Here is a 16,593-nt window from a genome sequence, read left to right as displayed (position 1 = left end):
CAGTGTAAATGATAATAATTTCAATCCAATTACCTTTTTTTATTTAGTTCTTTCATCGGTCCCAAATATGTATATTATATATCGATAATATTTTGAAACGTTATTTTACTTATCAATGTCATAGGCAAATGTCAACGTCTTGTTTCCTTTAAATTGTCAAACAGAAACTTTGCAATAACGTTGTTCTTTTATCAAATACAATAAATATGAGTGAATTAGGTGGGTGTAATTTATTTGAATCACAAGCAATAGTTGCCGATCACAAAGACTTAATTCATGATGTGGCTTACGACTTCTATGGGGAGAGAATGGCGACATGCTCTAGCGACCAGTATGTAAAGGTAGGTTATGTTGTTGTTATGATATATTAAACAGTTGAAGTATTAACTGGGAAATTTTTATTATGCTGGACTTATTTTTTATAAGGTAAATATATCTGTATGTTCGATATATGGACTAAGGTCACAAAAAAAATTAAGTAATTTCGAAAGATCGGCTAGTTTTCTACGCTAGTACTGTATAATTTGGACGTTTTATTTAAATAACGAAACTAAATTGATTGTTTAGCGTCAGGGAATAATTGACAGTATTTTTTAATATGGTAAAAGTGACGACACGTTAGAACATAATACTTCAAATTTTTGCGCAATTATTTGAGTCTCAAGACTTTTCCCGCGCACTATTTGGTTGAGGAAATTTAATGAACCTTCTTATTAGCTTACTAGTTCAAAATGAAAATGTATTAAAATATGCCATAGTTTAATCTCAATAGTATTTAACTAATCTTATCATAATTAGCAACCAAAAGTGCTTTCAGAAAGATTTATATTACAATCTAATATAGCCAGCTTTATACAGAAGTTACTGGTATAAGTATGATAGGGTAAAAAAATATAATTACAGGTGTGGGATTCTGATGGGCAAGGTGGTTGGAAACTGACTGCAAGCTGGAAAGCACATCACGGCTCAGTGTGGAAAGTCACATGGGCACATCCTGAGTTTGGACAAGTTCTGGCTACTTGTTCCTTTGATAGGACAGCTGCTATATGGGAAGAAGTTGGTGAGTTTTAACATTCTTGATTAAGAAAGTTTTTTAATTATATTCCCATTATAAATTTTTGTGCCAGCATCGGATAATTTTATTAAATTATGTTTGATTAAATCCTTCTTAAGTAATTCTTGATAATATCTTATGCATATACAATATGTAGGTGACACAGCAGCATCGGGTACAGAAAAAGGGCTCAGGACTTGGGTGAAGAGATCAAATCTAGTGGATTCCAGGACTTCGGTCACAGATGTGAAGTTTGGGCCCAAGCATCTAGGGTTACTATTAGTTACATGTTCTGCTGATGGTATTATAAGGTATTCCCAATTGTTATTATGTCAATGAAGCATATATTGTTCAGTTGAAAACATCTCATTATGCAAGTGATGGAATGACAACAATGAATGGAATGTCATTTTAGGATATATGAAGCTCCCGATGTAATGAATTTAGCACAATGGACCCTGCAACATGAAATACCAACCAAGGTCTCTATCAGTTGTCTGTCGTGGAACCCATCATTATCAAGGTAACCATAAGTCAAATAAAATGTATATTTTAATGGTAACATCAACTTTTCCAGTCGCTGGATGTTTTCTAATAAAACAAAAGCTTTTCAGTTATATAATCTTATCGTAATTATCTACGTTCCTAGTTTACTACAATGTCTTCCATTAGTGTTAGTTGTTTAATTCATCGTTCTTCTATAATTAATTAAATTCAACTCAGACTTGGCTAAAGGTTGGTCTTTAGCATAGACTCTATACTGTGCAATTAATATTATCAGAAATGTGGAATCAAAATTACAGCATTTTAAAGTTATCACTCTTGTATGACGATAATGTCCTAAAATCTAAAACAAAAATCTAAAACGTAAAATATTTTATACAAAAAATTTGGTATACAGATTTGATATTCAGAAAAAGATGATGTTTGTATGAACCGATCCTTAAGTGAAGGTGAATGGATGTAAAAAATGCCATGTGTCTCTATCGTGAGTTACTTGCGTCCATCTGGACATATAATTTTCTAATTATTTGAATATATTAACACTTCAACAGAAGCAGCAGTAACCCACCGATGTTGGCGGTGGGCAGCGACGAGCCCAGCGTTGCTGATAAAGCCAGTTCAGAACGAGTCTTCATATATGAGTAAGCTTTTATTTTATACGTAAATTATTACTTAATAATAAATTCCTCATTTCTCCTACAAGCTGCAACTATAAATCTAAGATGTGCCTATATTGAAACCATTTTCTTTTGCAAATAATTCAAGTGTTTTCTCTCTCTATGTAACTGTATCAGTATTTGTCGATCTTTTCAACATTTCTTCCTAGCGATACTTGTAAAAGTAATTTGTCAAAGTGGAGGTATGTACATTTAACGCTATTTCAATGTATCTTTAAGGTACAGTGAATCCTCAAGGCGTTGGACCAGGACGGAGTGTTTGTCGTCTGTGGTGGAACCGGTCAATGACCTCGCCTTCGCGCCGAACCTCGGCCGCTCCTTCCACCTGCTCGCTGTGGCCACTAAAGACGTGAGGATCATCAAAATTGAACCGTTGCCGTAAGTTCATTGACCTTGAATACTCAAATAGGAGAGAGCAACATCAATGCTCATGTAAGCTTAATGCTCCCTCCGTACAGCCGTCCCAAATCCTCTGCTCGAAATATCCATCCCAACCCAACTTCGCAACCCAATCCTAACGCCCACTTGGAACAGACTAGTTTCCTTCTATTTTTGACATTTCATTAGTCCATCGACCTGATCTTCGTGAATAGATGTAAATCATAAACGAAAATTTTAATCAAATTAATACTTAGATTTTCGCGAGTAACAATTAGAATCCAATAAGACTACGACGTCATATTTTTCATCTTTTCAATGTACGCTGTTCCAGTGAGTCTTCCGGTTCCGCTAACGGCAGCGTCCGCTTCAAGTCGGAAGTGTTGGCCGCCTTCGAGGAGCATTCGTCTTGTGTGTGGCGCGTCGCCTGGAACGTTACCGGGACCATGCTGGCGTCTTCCGGGGACGACTGCTGTATCAGGCTATGGAAGAGTCAGTATACACTAGCCTACACTATCCTACTACACACGAAACCTTTCAGCATTCCATGGATTCATCGTGCCGATGCCGGGTCCATCGCGTTGTAGGGAGAGAAGCTTCAACAGTTCCTGGGACTTGCGACCCAGGTGTAGGTTTAAGGGGCCCCAATCTAACGCGTTAAATGCTCACCTTCATCGTCCAAACTCCTCTACTACCTAACCAAACTTGAAACGAACCTACTAAGGGCTGCCTTTGAAGTACGTTCCAAGAATGAATCGATATTAGTTCTGGACAGACCCAAGTCTTTTAGTAGGTTGTAGAGAGATTTAGCCGTTACACCTCTCGCTCCCGCTTCTCCCGCGTACAAATCCACGACGAACCTATTCCCAATTCCTAACCTAACTCCATATTAATCCTATCATTGCATGCACATACGGAATTAATATAAAATGTCCCAATTCTTCGCAATATTTTTTCAAGTATTGTCTTTGAAACCGTCGGGCTTAAGCGACAAAACAAAATTGGTGAATTTAAACAGGCTCGAAAACAAAACACAATGTATGCACTGATTACAGCGATACATTAATAAACATTTATTTTCATAGTTAGTAAATTTTAAAATCTTGATCATTAACCACATTCGGTAGTATCAAATAGGAGTTTTATATCATGACTAACCAGGTGATGTGAAAAACATTTCAGTGCAATACATGAACCAGTGGAAAGGTGTCGGTGTGTTCAAGAGTGAGGCGACTGGGGGAGAAGCGACCGCGCCGGCGCGTGCTCACACCACCTATACAAGACTGGCGCCCATGGCCAACCCAGCACACATGCCCTACCACTGATGGTGAGTCTCGCGCCCATGGCCAACCCAGCACACATGCCCTACCACTGATGGTGAGTCGCACGCCCATGGCCAACCCAGCACACATGCCCTACCACTGATGGTGAGTCTCGCGCCCATGGCCAACCCAGCACGCATGTCCTACCACTGATGGTGAGTCTCGCGCCCATGGCCAACCCAGCACGCATGTCCTACCACTGATGGTGAGTCTCGCGCCCATGGCCAAATCAGCACGCATGCCCTACCACTGATAGTGAGTCTCGCGCCCATGGCCACCCAGCACTCATGCCCTACCACTGATGGTGAGTCTCGCGCCCATGGCCAACCCAGCACGCATGTCCTACCACTGATGGTGAGTCTCGCGCCCATGGCCAAATCAGCACGCATGGCCTACCACTGATAGTGAGTCTCGCGCCCATGGCCACCCAGCACTCATGCCCTACCACTGATGGTGAGTCTCGCGCCCATGGCCAACCCAGCACTCATGCCCTACCACTGATGGTGAGTCTCGCGCCCATGGCCAACCCAGCACGCATGTCCTACCACTGATGGTGAGTCTCGCGCCCATGGCCAAATCAGCACGCATGCCCTACCACTGATAGTGAGTCTCGCGCCCATGGCCACCCAGCACTCATGCCCTACCACTGATGGTGAGTCTCGCGCTCATGGCCAACCCAACATACTTATTGCAGATGATGAGCTGTATTAAGATGAATATTCTAAGTGCTTTCTTAGCTAATGAGTGTCATCACATGAGGCACGCAATATTCTCTATGTTGGAAGCTAGTTTCATAGTTACACACGGAGTGAAAAACTGTCAGTACATAGTAAAATCATCTGGTCGATAGAAAATAGAAGTCGGTTCCTCTAACAAAAAGAATAAAATTTTTATTTGCTTAAAATTACAAATGGACAATACTCAAAGAATTTAAGTAAAATCTTAAAAAATAAGTTTTTCTAAAATACGTCATCGGTGAGTTTATTTCATAGGCACAGTTCTTCTCAGCCGCTGTAAGCTCGTCTCTTTGTTCCGTGTTGAATACCAGCCCACCTGGAACGGGAGGTGTGCTTTGCAATATTATATATAAGTATTGAAACTAACATTTTTCCGAGTGATTTAAAATTCATATGCATACCGGCATCGCCCTTTCGCTTTTGCAGTGACTGTTTGATGATGAGTGGGGGCTTACGATGTTTCTGAAAGAAAATTTTTATTTTTGTCATATTATTTTCTGCGAGTGGATCTTCACAATGCTAATGCATTGAACGTACCCTAAGGAAGCACGCTTGATCGTGGTAGCGTTGCTTTGAAGCAACATTCTAGCCGAGGGGGTTGAAGGACCAACGCGCCAACTGTCAAAGAAATAAAAATATCACAGCCTCGTGACCAGGGGACCCGCAGCATTAACTTATTCAGTCGTTTCAAAGTGCCAAGGTTAATCAGATGAGGTATGAAAAAACCTTAATACAAGTTACTGTAAAAAGCCTTGTTCTCACCATCTGTTGCGTCAAATGATTTAGTCCCCATCACATTTAATGAGGTCTATGATTTTCATTTACACGGAAACATTATTTTTCCTTGCTATCACATTGAATACAATGCAACGTAATCGATCACTTTATAATTGAGGACCAACCTCTGTAGGCCGTCGCCAGCCTTCTTGTAGAAGTCCGTTCTCTTGGCATCAGCTCTGTCCGGGCAGGAGCTGATCCTGGCCGGCTCCTCCAGACTGACCTTCCTCACACACTGCCTCGTCTTGTGGAGGGTCTTTCCGTCCGTCACGTCGATGTTGGAGTGTTCGTCTATACTCGGCAGCCGCGGATCGAAGCCGTCTCCGTTGTCATAAACCTTAAACACCGGCTTCTTCATCGCGTAACATGTCTTGGCCACCGACGGGTTGTCGTTCTGAACCTTCTGACCGATCTCTTGACACTTCGGGGCCGCCGCAGGCTTTTGCGTCCTCGCGGCCCGAGGCATCTTCGGGATCTGCGGCTTTCCTTCCGTTTTTTGTTCAAACTGTCGGACATGTGTGGGGAAGTTGAAACTGGATATTTGCGACACCGACATGCGACTGCTAGATGGTGCGTACTCGTCGTATTTGACGCGATACTCCGGCGGGCTCGCGGGTCGGGGTTCCTCGGTGCTGGAGGACCACAAGAGCTCGCCTCCTGTGCTGGACGACATCTGTTGCAGGTGCGACTTAATGTTGTAAATGCCGGCTATCGCGCCGAACGGGTCCGCCTTTATGTGAGCGACGACATCTAGCATTGTCTCTCCACACAGCTCGGAGATTTGTCTGTAAATCTGATAAAAATATATTGCATGTAAATAAACAAAATATTGGACGTTTAATATTCCCATAGAATAACTTCGAGAAATTTGCAAAACAATAGTCCCAAGCTAAACTCTTACACTTCATATATAACCCCTACCAACCTCCCTGTTAGCCCTGGGCTCGACTCCCGGCAGTGGATGTGTCCTCATCCTCATGCCCGGTCTCCTGATCCAGCGATGCCTCGCTGCCTCCTCGATCTTCATTCTTAACTCCACCTTCGGCTCCAGTAACTGCTGTATGAACGTCTTGCATTCTGTTCACCAAACATTTTACTGTATTCCAGCTGAATGATAGTTTAATTAAGAAATCAAATCGCCGTGGAGCAGCGATGACATTATATTGTGAGGAGCATTTAATATGTATTATTAAGAAAGAGTGATATGATTCAAATAACATATTAAAGTGTTACGCATTTTTGTCAACAGCGTACTTTTTTTTTATCAATATGTAGTAATTATGTCCTCTGATTCAAATGTATTATTTACAAAAGTTATCTTGTTTCGTTGGCATCTCTATAACGCAGTCTTTTTTATTTTCAGATCGTCTATCATGGTATCTTCAATTTCCGAGAAGTGGAGTTCCATGAAGTTAAATGTAGCAAATTTTGTGCATATGATATAATGAGTGTGAATCCCAAGTGTAATTAATGAACAGATGCATATTTTTCCAATAATCATTACTTGAGAAAAGTCGTTGAATAAAATACTTTCATATCGTTGGTTTTATTATATTTTTTTAATATCAGCCTTTTTAAATTCTCGTGAAATAATATTATGAACAAAGTGTTTCACCTGCTGACACACATACAAGCGCCGCTCTCTGTTTGCGCGTGTAACCGCGCGCGATGGCGGCGCGCAACTGAGGTCGCGAGCTCCCCTCCCCGGCCCCGGCTGCGGCCGCCCCACCACCACCACCACCACCACTACCACTACCCGCAAACGGCAGACCACCCGTCACCATACCGAATACTATCACGCCTCTTGAATAATAATAAATAACATTATATTCATATTTTCGTTTCAATTAACATTCTTGCGCAAATATGGTTAGAAAAGTTTATTTATAAAAGCGAAACAAGAAAAGTCCACTCTTCGTGAGATTGGCGGAATATTGTGAACGTTTGAAACGGGATGGTCATAAAAAAAATGACCCATCAAAGGTCACTGTCACTCACATACTCCACAAGTCGACCTCCGGCCCGTACTTCCGTCCATCAACGAACAGTTCAGGCGCGGCGTACTCCAGCGAGCCGCACGGTGTGCGCAGCGACCCGCCCGCGCTCCACACGTTGGACAAACCGAAATCTACAAACACTTCACATTACTCGTGATGTTCACAGCTCAGACTTTTGTTGGCATCAATAACCATACGATTTATATTCTGTTAAATTATTGTTATTTCCATCAAGTCACTGTCACTAACCTAACGAACTAATAACATCTAGTTTAAAAGTTTCCTTACCAAAGAACAAAACTCACCAACGATCTTAATAAATTGTTTCGTGCTGTCCAACATTATATTTTCCATCTTTAGGTCGCTGAAATTTTAAGCATTTTTTCAAGTTCTCTAATATATACAAAAAAAAAATTATTTATAAATATTAAATTAATTGCGAGATAAAAGAATTTATAAGACAACATTTGTCGAAAAGTTAATGGCGACAGAATCCAGTGATTTATGAGTCTATCCGAGTTACCGGTGCACTACACCGCGAGCATGCATGTGCCGGACTGCCGACACCAGCTGAGCGGCCAGGGCCCGCGCCCTCTGCTCGGGCAGACCTCGCGCGGCGCCGCGGGCTGCCAGCACGTGCGCGCACAGGTCGCCCCCGCCCGCTGCCTCCATCACCACGTACAGACGCGGACCATGCTTATGTACGGAACAATACGAAACATTCACTTTTGACCCAAAAAATATTCATTAAAAATATCGTTTACTCTTATAGTCTGATTAAAAATAAATGTAGTATATCATTTGTATTTTTAAAAATAGTATTGAGCTACCATCATGGTTTCATATAAAGCGGCGATGCAAGGGTGTCGGAGCTTGGCCATGACTTTAGGCTCTCGATGTAAATTACGGCGGGCATAATCTTCTTTGATGCACGTAAGGTCTATGATTTTTATTGCCACCTGAAATATTGACATTGACAAAGGATGCTGATTTCAGAAACGAAAAATTGGAAAGGAATAAGCAAGTGTTGTAGATTTTAGTTTTTACTCAATAAACTATGATGTTTCTCCTATCTCTATGACCATTTTCTCTGATACTTGCTACGTAAGAATACTTTACTAATTTTATTCTAAATTATCGAACCTTTTTTCCGATTATACGGTGAGTAGCTTCTTCTACCCTAGCGAAATGTCCCTTCCCTAAGACTTTACCGGTCATCAAGTAATTTCCAACACTATACACTTGTCCCTTACTCCGCGCTATGTTCGCCATTTTAACTTTATTTTCACCACTAATTTCGAAACATATTGCATTAAATATATCGTGGCGCCGTTACACGAATTTCAATATATAAAACGGACTAGTGACAAACGTCACATTGGTTCGTTCGTTTGTTTGGTCTTCGAAAATTGGAACGTTTGATGACATTTAGTGGTACTATTTTTAACTGATAACTACCAGCATGGTAGGAATGCATTTCTCTGTTAAAAAAATAGTTAGGTATTATTAACGTTCCGCAGTGAAAATTCTGATATTTTTTTTATCCTCATTTTTTTTAACCATCATTAATGTTCCTTATTTTATTTTTTTTCCTATAAACAGCCTCGCTTACAGCCTGCAGGTTTGAACAGACGAAGGTTGAGAAGACATCCGTAATCCGTAATCGTAACAATATTTAAAATTTTTATAATCGATGCCAGGACATGGCTATTCTAAATAATAAAAATTTAGATAATTTATCAAATTAGACCAGTAGTCGTAACCATTCGCAGATATATTTTCAGGACCCAATAGTAATTTTGACATGAGATTAAACAATTAACGTTAATGCAATTAGGATTATGGATTATGGTTCATATTCCGGCTTGATTTTTCAAATAACTTTTGTTAAAAATAATTTACATTGTATTAAACCTTCATAGCTTCCTGAAACTTCAGTGTCACTGGAGTGTTTAACCTACTTTGAAAAAATTTCATAAGCTCTCTTAAGATTAAGATTATCTAGCTTTTAGCATTAATCTAGTAGTCCTAAGATGGTGTATGAATAAGACCTTTCTAAATTAAGCAATTGTAACATTATAAAAAACGAGAGATATTCAATACCTCTTCTTCTGCTAAAAATACGTTTTCTGAGTGTATTTCCAATAAATTTATATATCATGCATATTTTCGAAATAGTACTCAAATGGTTACGATATATTAAGTTTAAAAATTTGAATTAGACTCATTATTCAGAGTAGCGTCTCCGCTCTACAGATCCCCATTTATTAGTGGAATTTTACTATTATTATACTAATTATATATGTATAAACAATTTTGTAGTAGAATTTTACTACTGACTGCTGTCAAAATACTTTTGCAAACATATAATGTATGTTAAATATAAAAGGTATCTGAACAGGCCATCCAGCTAGACATACCACGAGACATTAGACACAGTACGTTCGGAAATAAACGACGTTTCATATGTTATTGTTGTCTATAAAAATATAAACTAATATTTATTATGTCTTTCATTTAACCTTAACACTAATACTAATAGGTGGTATAAATAACAGTGATTGTAAAGCAGAAATATATTTAAAAAATCATATTTAGGGATTGTGATTATTCATCTGAACATATTTTTCTAACTATAAACGCTTTTGAGCTGAAAAATGCAAACAGAAAACTGGCTCCTGTCTTTATTTTTATAAAAAAAAGTAACTTATATGTTCATAGTGTATTTGAAAATATAGGTAGGTATAGGAAACTATAACTTAAGAAAATAAACTTAATGTAGCAGAAAATATACCGTATTCATCAATAAACACCTATGTTATAAGAGATGTTTTTGGACCATTATAAATTATGAGAAACTAAATGTACTCACGCATACTTGATACTATCGTAGTCTGTACTTTAACAGAAATTAAAGGCATCTGAAGAACGAATATCTTTGACCTTTTTGAAGTACTAATGAATTAGTTATTGTTAAGAAGAAAAAAAAACAACAATAATGTGAAAGCTACATGAACTAGTTTCACATTAGTTTGGAAAAACCAATTTTTAGCAGCGTCTCTTTCAGCATTCTAAAAATTCGAGTACAAAGACGTTAGATTTTTTTATCATAGTTTAATAATGATTGACGTTTAGAAAAACATACTATAATATTTATGAGATTATTATTATTATACCGATGTCTTTATGCCAATAATACGTATGTGTGACGGATTTTTAATATGTAATGAATATAAACAACTCCCTCTAGTATTATTTTCCTCATCCGATAACAACAAAGTAGGTACCCGAGTATTGTAGAGGACGTATGAACTTTTGTCAAATGTCATTTGACATCGTCAGAGTACTAAGTACTAAACAGTTAATAATTTAAAACTTATCTATACATATTTGATACTACTACATGTTACTGTCTTGAAGTTTTAACATATTTTAACTTCGACGCTTATTAAATAACTGTCACTATTTGTATGTATTGCCTTTACTATATAGTATTCGAATTGCTTTATAAAACCAATAACGAATTATAATAGATTGTTGTTGTAAGAACTTGAATATTAATCACATACGTTTAAGTGTTAAAGAACTGAACTGTCAAAGGTCATAATTTTTTTTTTTAAGAGCGGCATATATTGATAAACTATCAAACACATGATATACCGGATACTGACTTTATTATATTTAATACAAAAATCAAAATATATGAAACATTTTAGTTTATTATTATATATTGAGTATCACTACACTTTTAATTTGCTAATTAAGTGATATTCTGTTAGACAATGGCGTCCCCTGATTCTATACATTTTGATGAAACACCAGTAAACACCCAACTAGCTGAGGTGAGGTTTTAAGTTTCTTACTCATTTAATTATGCATGTACAGTCCCAGGCGGTGAAATGTTTGTATGAAATATGTAATCTAATAAAAAATAAAAAGTATACAAAATTTACATTGAAATTAAATGACTAAGACATGATTCTCAGAATTGTAATGCTAAAAGGCAAAAACAGAAAGTGTAATTTTTATTTATAATTAATAAAAATGAATCATTCTCATGTTTTTTTGTTGATAGATATGAGATATGAGTAATGTGAAAACTTTTAAATTAAAGGTACACTGATTTAATTATTAAAAATTACAAATTGCAGGAGTACTTGAAAACTAAATTAGAAATACATTCAAGAGGATATGGAGAAAACGGTTCTTATGAGATGAATGCATTCAATAATAAAATATTCTTTTCTGACATTGATACAGAACCAGATAAGCTTGAAAATAAAGGAGAAACACCGAGTAACTTATCAGCCTTGTACAAGTTAATTAAAACAAATGCAAATTTATTTTGTCAATTGGAATACCTGATCCGTGGGGTTCCTGTGAAGGATGTGGAGAGATATGATCTGAAATTGATTTTTAACAACCTCTTATATTGTAATCAGGAAAAAAAGAATTTTGTAATTTATAACAATGTTTATTGTGAGTATAAAACAATGTATATACACATATATATGTGTATGTGTGCGTGTCACTGATATGAATTTCAAATGTTACTTCAGGTGATAAATTAGCATTTCTGTCGGATACACCATTAGCTGTACTTGGTTTTGTCGGCCAGTCACTTCTGTGTCATATTTTAAATAAGACTAAGATAATTACAATAATATGCGACAAACACACTGCAGTCATTGGCTCGCTGTTTGTAGACCTGTGCCACGAAGTTGGGTCAGTTATTTTTTTATACACAAAATGTATTGAGTAACTTAATTTAGTGATTGTTATAAAAATAAATTATATTGATTATATACCAAAAAAAGTATTAGCAACATTTATACCTGCTATTTATAAAAAAGAGGTACCTTTAGAAAAACATTGTACACTTGAATTATTTTTTGTGTAATCCAAAATAAAGTTATAAGGCATTGTATTATAATAGATCTTTATAATAAATAGTATTCAATATCTATTATTTTGTTTCCAGTATTTTGCAAGTGAAGCTGCTTATAGTACCAGACGACACCGACTGCTCTAAGTATGATTTGTTGAAAGTGTCAGGTATATTATCTCATTATTTCATGTTCGTGGTTTTCTTGGTTGGAATTCTCTCTCATATTTATTAAGTGTAACAGAACTTAGTAGCGGCTGTGTTGGAGTTGTCAGCAACAGAAGCGATGTTGATTCAGCTGTTGATACATTCTTGTCCTCTTCGACCTGGGTATGTATTACAGGATATTTGATAGTTTTAAAAGCAATCAATGAACCAGCCGGTGGTATTAAATAATATTACAGTATCCCTGGAGAATAAAGAAGGTTTTCATTCAAGAATCTGCATTGAAGAGATTTACGTCAGCAATGAAATGGAAAACGAGAGGTAGGGCGAGTGACGTCACGTCCTGTGAAATCTCCTTCAGTCGGGAGGAAAAGCTGTTCGTGCTGGAACCGGGCAGCGTGCGTGACGACTCTCATCAGCTTATCGTACTAGAAGCCTATAGAACAGTGAAGGAACTGCTGAATCTACTTCAAAACGAAAAGCCATTCGCTATCTCGCTCTGGTGCAGTGATTTAGCTGAGACAAACGAGATTTCACACCACGTGGATTCCAACATAGTATGGGTCAACGATCACGCCAACTTCCAAGGACCGCCGCAATCCTCGCAGGCCTTCTATTCGGTCATAGATTTGTTCTACAGCTCTCTGACAATACCACATGTACCGGAGCTGGATCAAATCAAAAAGCTCAGAGAATCCTGGCTGAGACGCAGCCCAGAACAGAGGGAAGCTGTGTTGATGGAAGAGTCACGCAAACATACGTTTTTCACGACCATAATACTCGAGAAACATTTCCAGGACAACTATGTACGCGTCACAAAAAGCAATGTCATAATGGGGACCATTGTTCCCGGGGGAGTCTGGCTGGTGGACTTTTGTAATAAACTCGTCGACATGTCCGTGATCAACTTCGTGATGAAGGGCGGCGGCCTGCTGGTCAACTACATGAGTGATGAGATCGATACATTCTTTAAGAACTTAAATGAAACGTTTGAAGTGCCCGTGGTTTATAAGGAAGAGGAGGCGCAAAGTGATGGACGGAAAGCGAATGTACTATGGAAGCCGTGCTACAAACATAAAGTTATTTGGACCAACTATGGAACTATATTTGCCAACTGACTGTACAACTGGTCGCTCAACTTATCGTCCGACTGGTCGCCCAACCGATCGTCCAACTGATCATCACAGCCTCATGTAATGCCCAGTCCAAGTCATAAGTATAGCCGGAGTATATTGAATACTTAATGATTATTAAAAACACGTTTTGCGTATAAATTTAACATAACTTGCGGTTTCTTACACAGCTATGTTTTTGTATTCACTTTGCTGAGTAAAGATCATTTTGTTTGAACTTCTAGCGTAATCACAGTATATATTATAGTTTTTAATTTCTACCATAACACTTTATGACATTAATCCTTGTTAATTATTGAAAATTTTATATACTGTTTATCGATTTTTATATGTGATATTATGTATTATAACATTTTATATTAAATTGTATTTTGAAATACATATAACCTATAATTTCGATAACGAATTCCTTAATCTTAACTACAGATCCTATCAACACACTAATTTGTGAACCTTGAATAAAAATATTTAGGTGACTTTAATGTTTTTGATAATTGTTGTTTAATTTAAATGAATAAAACTCGCGAAAATCTTAGATCTCAATTGTTGTTTAAGACAAAAAAATGCTTTAAGGAGAATATGAGTTCGTTTTTGAACTAATTCGTATGACAACCAGAGATCTGACAGTGTGATATCAGTATGCCTAACTCAGGTTCTCATCGTTACACTACACACGGAGCGTTTCCCATTCAATAACCGACGTCAATAAAATAATTTGTAAAAGAAAAAATAAAAAACTGTTAAAACCTGTATGTAGTGTTAGGTTAGGTTAGTGCAAACTTATGGTAAGCGTCTTGAAATATGTTAGTTAAACTACATTAACGCTAGGTATAAAATATTTTTTCCGGGATAGTAAAATCTTTATTATCATTATTGCTAATTAGTAGAGAAATTTTACCTTTATCAATTTTCATACCTAAGGGGTGTCAGAGGACTTTCTTAATCTGTGCAACTTGTTTTTGATTTTAATAAAATCGATTTTATGCTAAATCTATTTTAATTAACAATATAATGTACATAGTCTTTAAGGTCAAAAAATCTGAATCTCAACACAACCTATGATGAAGGATCGTACACTACTAAAATTGTGAAAGATTTATCTATTATATTTATGAAACATCTAAATATATATAGCAGGCTAATGCTGAGATGCATTCAGCAGAGCTAACTTTAGGAATATAAAAGAAAAAATGCTGTAGGGCTTTCTAAACTAAAAAAATAATTTTGATGTAAATACAAAAAAGAAAATATGTAGGGAATTGTTAAAAAAATAATTATTATAATATTAAATTAAATGATTATAAAAGGAGAGGGGATGATACAGATTTACGTTTTTCATAGAAAAAATATTTTTTGGATAAAACCTACAATAAATGTAACGTATTGATTATCTGTCCTTTTTTTTTTTTTTTTTGGTAACGAGGGGAAATCTTCTGAAAGACTTCCGACCGAGGGGGAACCCGGTCGGGGTATGTGGGATTTTTACCCACTAAAACCACCTCGACGTTCTCGGCGCAGTGCGTAAGCTAGTGTAACGGGGACGGCCTGCCATTCATCCGTTCACTACGCACGAGCCCCTAAAAGGGGACTCCGCCTTCGGTAGGAGAGGTGGGCCCCACCCACACCCCCCTTCCTTCTCCAAGAACTGCCTGCCAGAACGTAAGGCCTGCAGCTCTCCATTTGCCTGGATCATCGGGCATCGGATTACCCCTCCGACACCCGCAGGCTCCTCTCACTGGGGAGGCATTCGGCGGGCATAAGCCCGCTGCCTACGACCCAGCCTACGTCGGCGCATCGGCGCCGAGGAGGGATCATCTTCCCTCCCCCTTTCGGCAGTCTCCTTCCGCGAGATGACAACCTCACAGAAAGAGACCACCGCCGCCCAGGCCCTCTCACTACCTACCATAGCCTTGACTACGGCCGGCAGCGAAAGGTCCGCGCCAACTTCGGTGATTAGTTGGCGACGCTCCGCTTCCCACGAAGGGCACTCCGCTAATGTATGGTCGGGCGTATCATCCACGCAACTGCAATGGTGACACGCCGCCGTCGGCTCTCTTCCGACTATGTAGCACAGATACCGCCCGAAGCTACCGTGCCCCGAGAGGATCTGCACCAGCCGGAAGGTCAAGGAACCGTGTCGGCGATCCACCCACTCCTTAAGGAGCGGTCGAATCGCCTCCACGGTGCGCAACCCGGCCACTGGCTCGGAGAGCCGCCGCCTCCATCGACGGAGTAGCTCCTCGTGTGCGGAGCGTCGCCAACCATCCACCGGATCCCAGGGCGGATTCACACCCTGGGATCGAGCTCGTGCGCGCCACTGGTGCACCTCCGCCAGAACTTGGGCGACCAAGTCCCAGGGAGGCGTCCCAGCGAGCACGCAAGCCGCCTCGTGGGAGACCGTGCGGTATCCACGCACCACTCTCAAAGCCATGACGCGCTGCGCTCTGTGCAGCGACGCCACGTTCGGCCTCGAGAGGGCACCGGCCCACACTGGTGCTCCGTACAGCGCCATCGAACGCAACACGCCGGTGTACAAGCGCCGGCATGTCGCGCTTGGACCACCGAGATTAGGCAGAAGCCTTCCGAGAGCGTTCGCCGTCCCGAGTAATTTCGGGACGAGACCGCGAAAGTGCTCCCGGAAGTTCCACCTACCGTCCAGAGTCAGCCCCAGATATTTCATCCGGGGACTGAGCTCGACGCGGGCGCCGCAGATGTTGATGCTGGCGCCCGGCGGTGGTCGTGCTCGAGGGCCGTGGAACAGGAGGGCCTCGGTTTTGTCGAGACCCACCCTCAGCCCGAGCATCTCGATGCGCCGTACTATCGAGGCGGCTCCCGCTTCAGCTCGCAACGTCGCCTCTGCCAGGTCCACGCCTTGGGCCCCGACGAGCGTGTCGTCCGCATAGCAGACGACGCTCAGCCCGGTCTGGAGGGCGCCGCGAAGTACGAAGTCGTACCCCAAGTTCC

The 16,593-nt window shown here is 39.5% G+C and overlaps 3 protein-coding genes across 6 annotated transcripts; 2 read left to right on the top strand and 1 right to left on the bottom strand.

Moving 5' to 3' along the window:
* The first annotated feature begins 138 nt into the window (after nt 1-138).
* LOC116771904 (nucleoporin SEH1) lies at nt 139-6,998 on the top strand. 2 transcript variants are annotated; one of them, XR_009753706.1, is made up of 9 exons: nt 139-341; nt 904-1,060; nt 1,212-1,365; nt 1,470-1,577; nt 2,110-2,199; nt 2,455-2,613; nt 2,948-3,105; nt 3,796-3,990; nt 6,813-6,998. XR_009753706.1 is itself a non-coding variant. In XM_032663900.2 (9 exons), exons 1-8 carry the CDS (start codon nt 207-209, stop codon nt 3,936-3,938), a joined length of 1,104 nt encoding a protein of 367 aa, XP_032519791.1. In that variant the 5' UTR covers nt 139-206; the 3' UTR covers nt 3,939-3,940; nt 6,813-6,998. The 2 variants fall into 2 exon arrangements, 1 of the variants encoding a protein (XP_032519791.1); XM_032663900.2 differs by having other exon boundaries at nt 3,796-3,940.
* On the bottom strand, nt 4,800-8,868 carry LOC116771903 (serine/threonine-protein kinase MARK2-like). Its single transcript, XM_032663899.2, has 11 exons — nt 8,590-8,868; nt 8,277-8,405; nt 7,970-8,142; nt 7,752-7,810; nt 7,448-7,577; nt 7,065-7,252; nt 6,375-6,526; nt 5,575-6,242; nt 5,210-5,290; nt 5,074-5,134; nt 4,800-4,988 (listed from the first exon to the last, which is right to left on the bottom strand). The coding sequence occupies exons 1-11, from the start codon at nt 8,716-8,718 to the stop codon at nt 4,917-4,919; spliced, it is 1,842 nt and encodes a 613-aa protein (XP_032519790.1). The 5' UTR covers nt 8,719-8,868; the 3' UTR covers nt 4,800-4,916.
* Nucleotides 8,869-10,767: 1,899 nt separating this feature from the next.
* Nucleotides 10,768-13,993, top strand: LOC116771899 (uncharacterized). Of its 3 annotated transcripts, none has more exons than XM_032663894.2 (7): nt 10,768-10,914; nt 11,226-11,288; nt 11,598-11,925; nt 12,006-12,171; nt 12,428-12,501; nt 12,576-12,661; nt 12,736-13,993. In XM_032663894.2, the coding sequence occupies exons 2-7, from the start codon at nt 11,229-11,231 to the stop codon at nt 13,612-13,614; spliced, it is 1,593 nt and encodes a 530-aa protein (XP_032519785.2). In that variant the 5' UTR covers nt 10,768-10,914; nt 11,226-11,228; the 3' UTR covers nt 13,615-13,993. The 3 variants fall into 3 exon arrangements, with proteins under 3 accessions (XP_032519785.2, XP_061384298.1, XP_032519784.2); XM_061528314.1 differs by lacking the exon at nt 10,768-10,914 and adding an exon at nt 11,009-11,046; XM_032663893.2 differs by lacking the exon at nt 10,768-10,914 and having other exon boundaries at nt 11,063-11,288.
* The last annotated feature ends 2,600 nt before the right edge of the window (nt 13,994-16,593 follow it).

Source organism: Danaus plexippus, assembly GCF_018135715.1.
Source record: "Danaus plexippus chromosome 16 unlocalized genomic scaffold, MEX_DaPlex mxdp_31, whole genome shotgun sequence".
Taxonomy (NCBI): Eukaryota; Metazoa; Arthropoda; class Insecta; order Lepidoptera; family Nymphalidae; genus Danaus; species Danaus plexippus.
This window is presented reverse-complemented; position numbering and strand designations above follow the sequence as displayed.

Excerpts from the sequence above, each read along its gene's own strand:
- LOC116771904 (XM_032663900.2), top strand. The coding sequence starts at position 207 with ATGAGTGAATTAGGTGGGTGTAATTTATTTGAATCACAAGCAATAGTT. Across the intron at positions 342-903 it reads CTAGCGACCAGTATGTAAAG|GTGTGGGATTCTGATGGGCA; the intron begins GTAGGTTATGTT and ends ATATAATTACAG. Across the intron at positions 3,106-3,795 it reads CTGTATCAGGCTATGGAAGA|TGCAATACATGAACCAGTGG; the intron begins GTCAGTATACAC and ends AAAACATTTCAG.
- LOC116771903 (XM_032663899.2), bottom strand. The coding sequence starts at position 8,718 with ATGGCGAACATAGCGCGGAGTAAGGGACAAGTGTATAGTGTTGGAAAT. Across the intron at positions 7,253-7,447 it reads GAGGTCGACTTGTGGAGTAT|AGGCGTGATAGTATTCGGTA; the intron begins GTGAGTGACAGT and ends TTATTATTCAAG. Across the intron at positions 6,527-7,064 it reads GCTTGTATGTGTGTCAGCAG|AATGCAAGACGTTCATACAG; the intron begins GTGAAACACTTT and ends TTTGGTGAACAG.
- LOC116771899 (XM_032663894.2), top strand. The coding sequence starts at position 11,229 with ATGGCGTCCCCTGATTCTATACATTTTGATGAAACACCAGTAAACACC. Across the intron at positions 11,289-11,597 it reads TAAACACCCAACTAGCTGAG|GAGTACTTGAAAACTAAATT; the intron begins GTGAGGTTTTAA and ends TACAAATTGCAG. Across the intron at positions 11,926-12,005 it reads AATTTATAACAATGTTTATT|GTGATAAATTAGCATTTCTG; the intron begins GTGAGTATAAAA and ends ATGTTACTTCAG.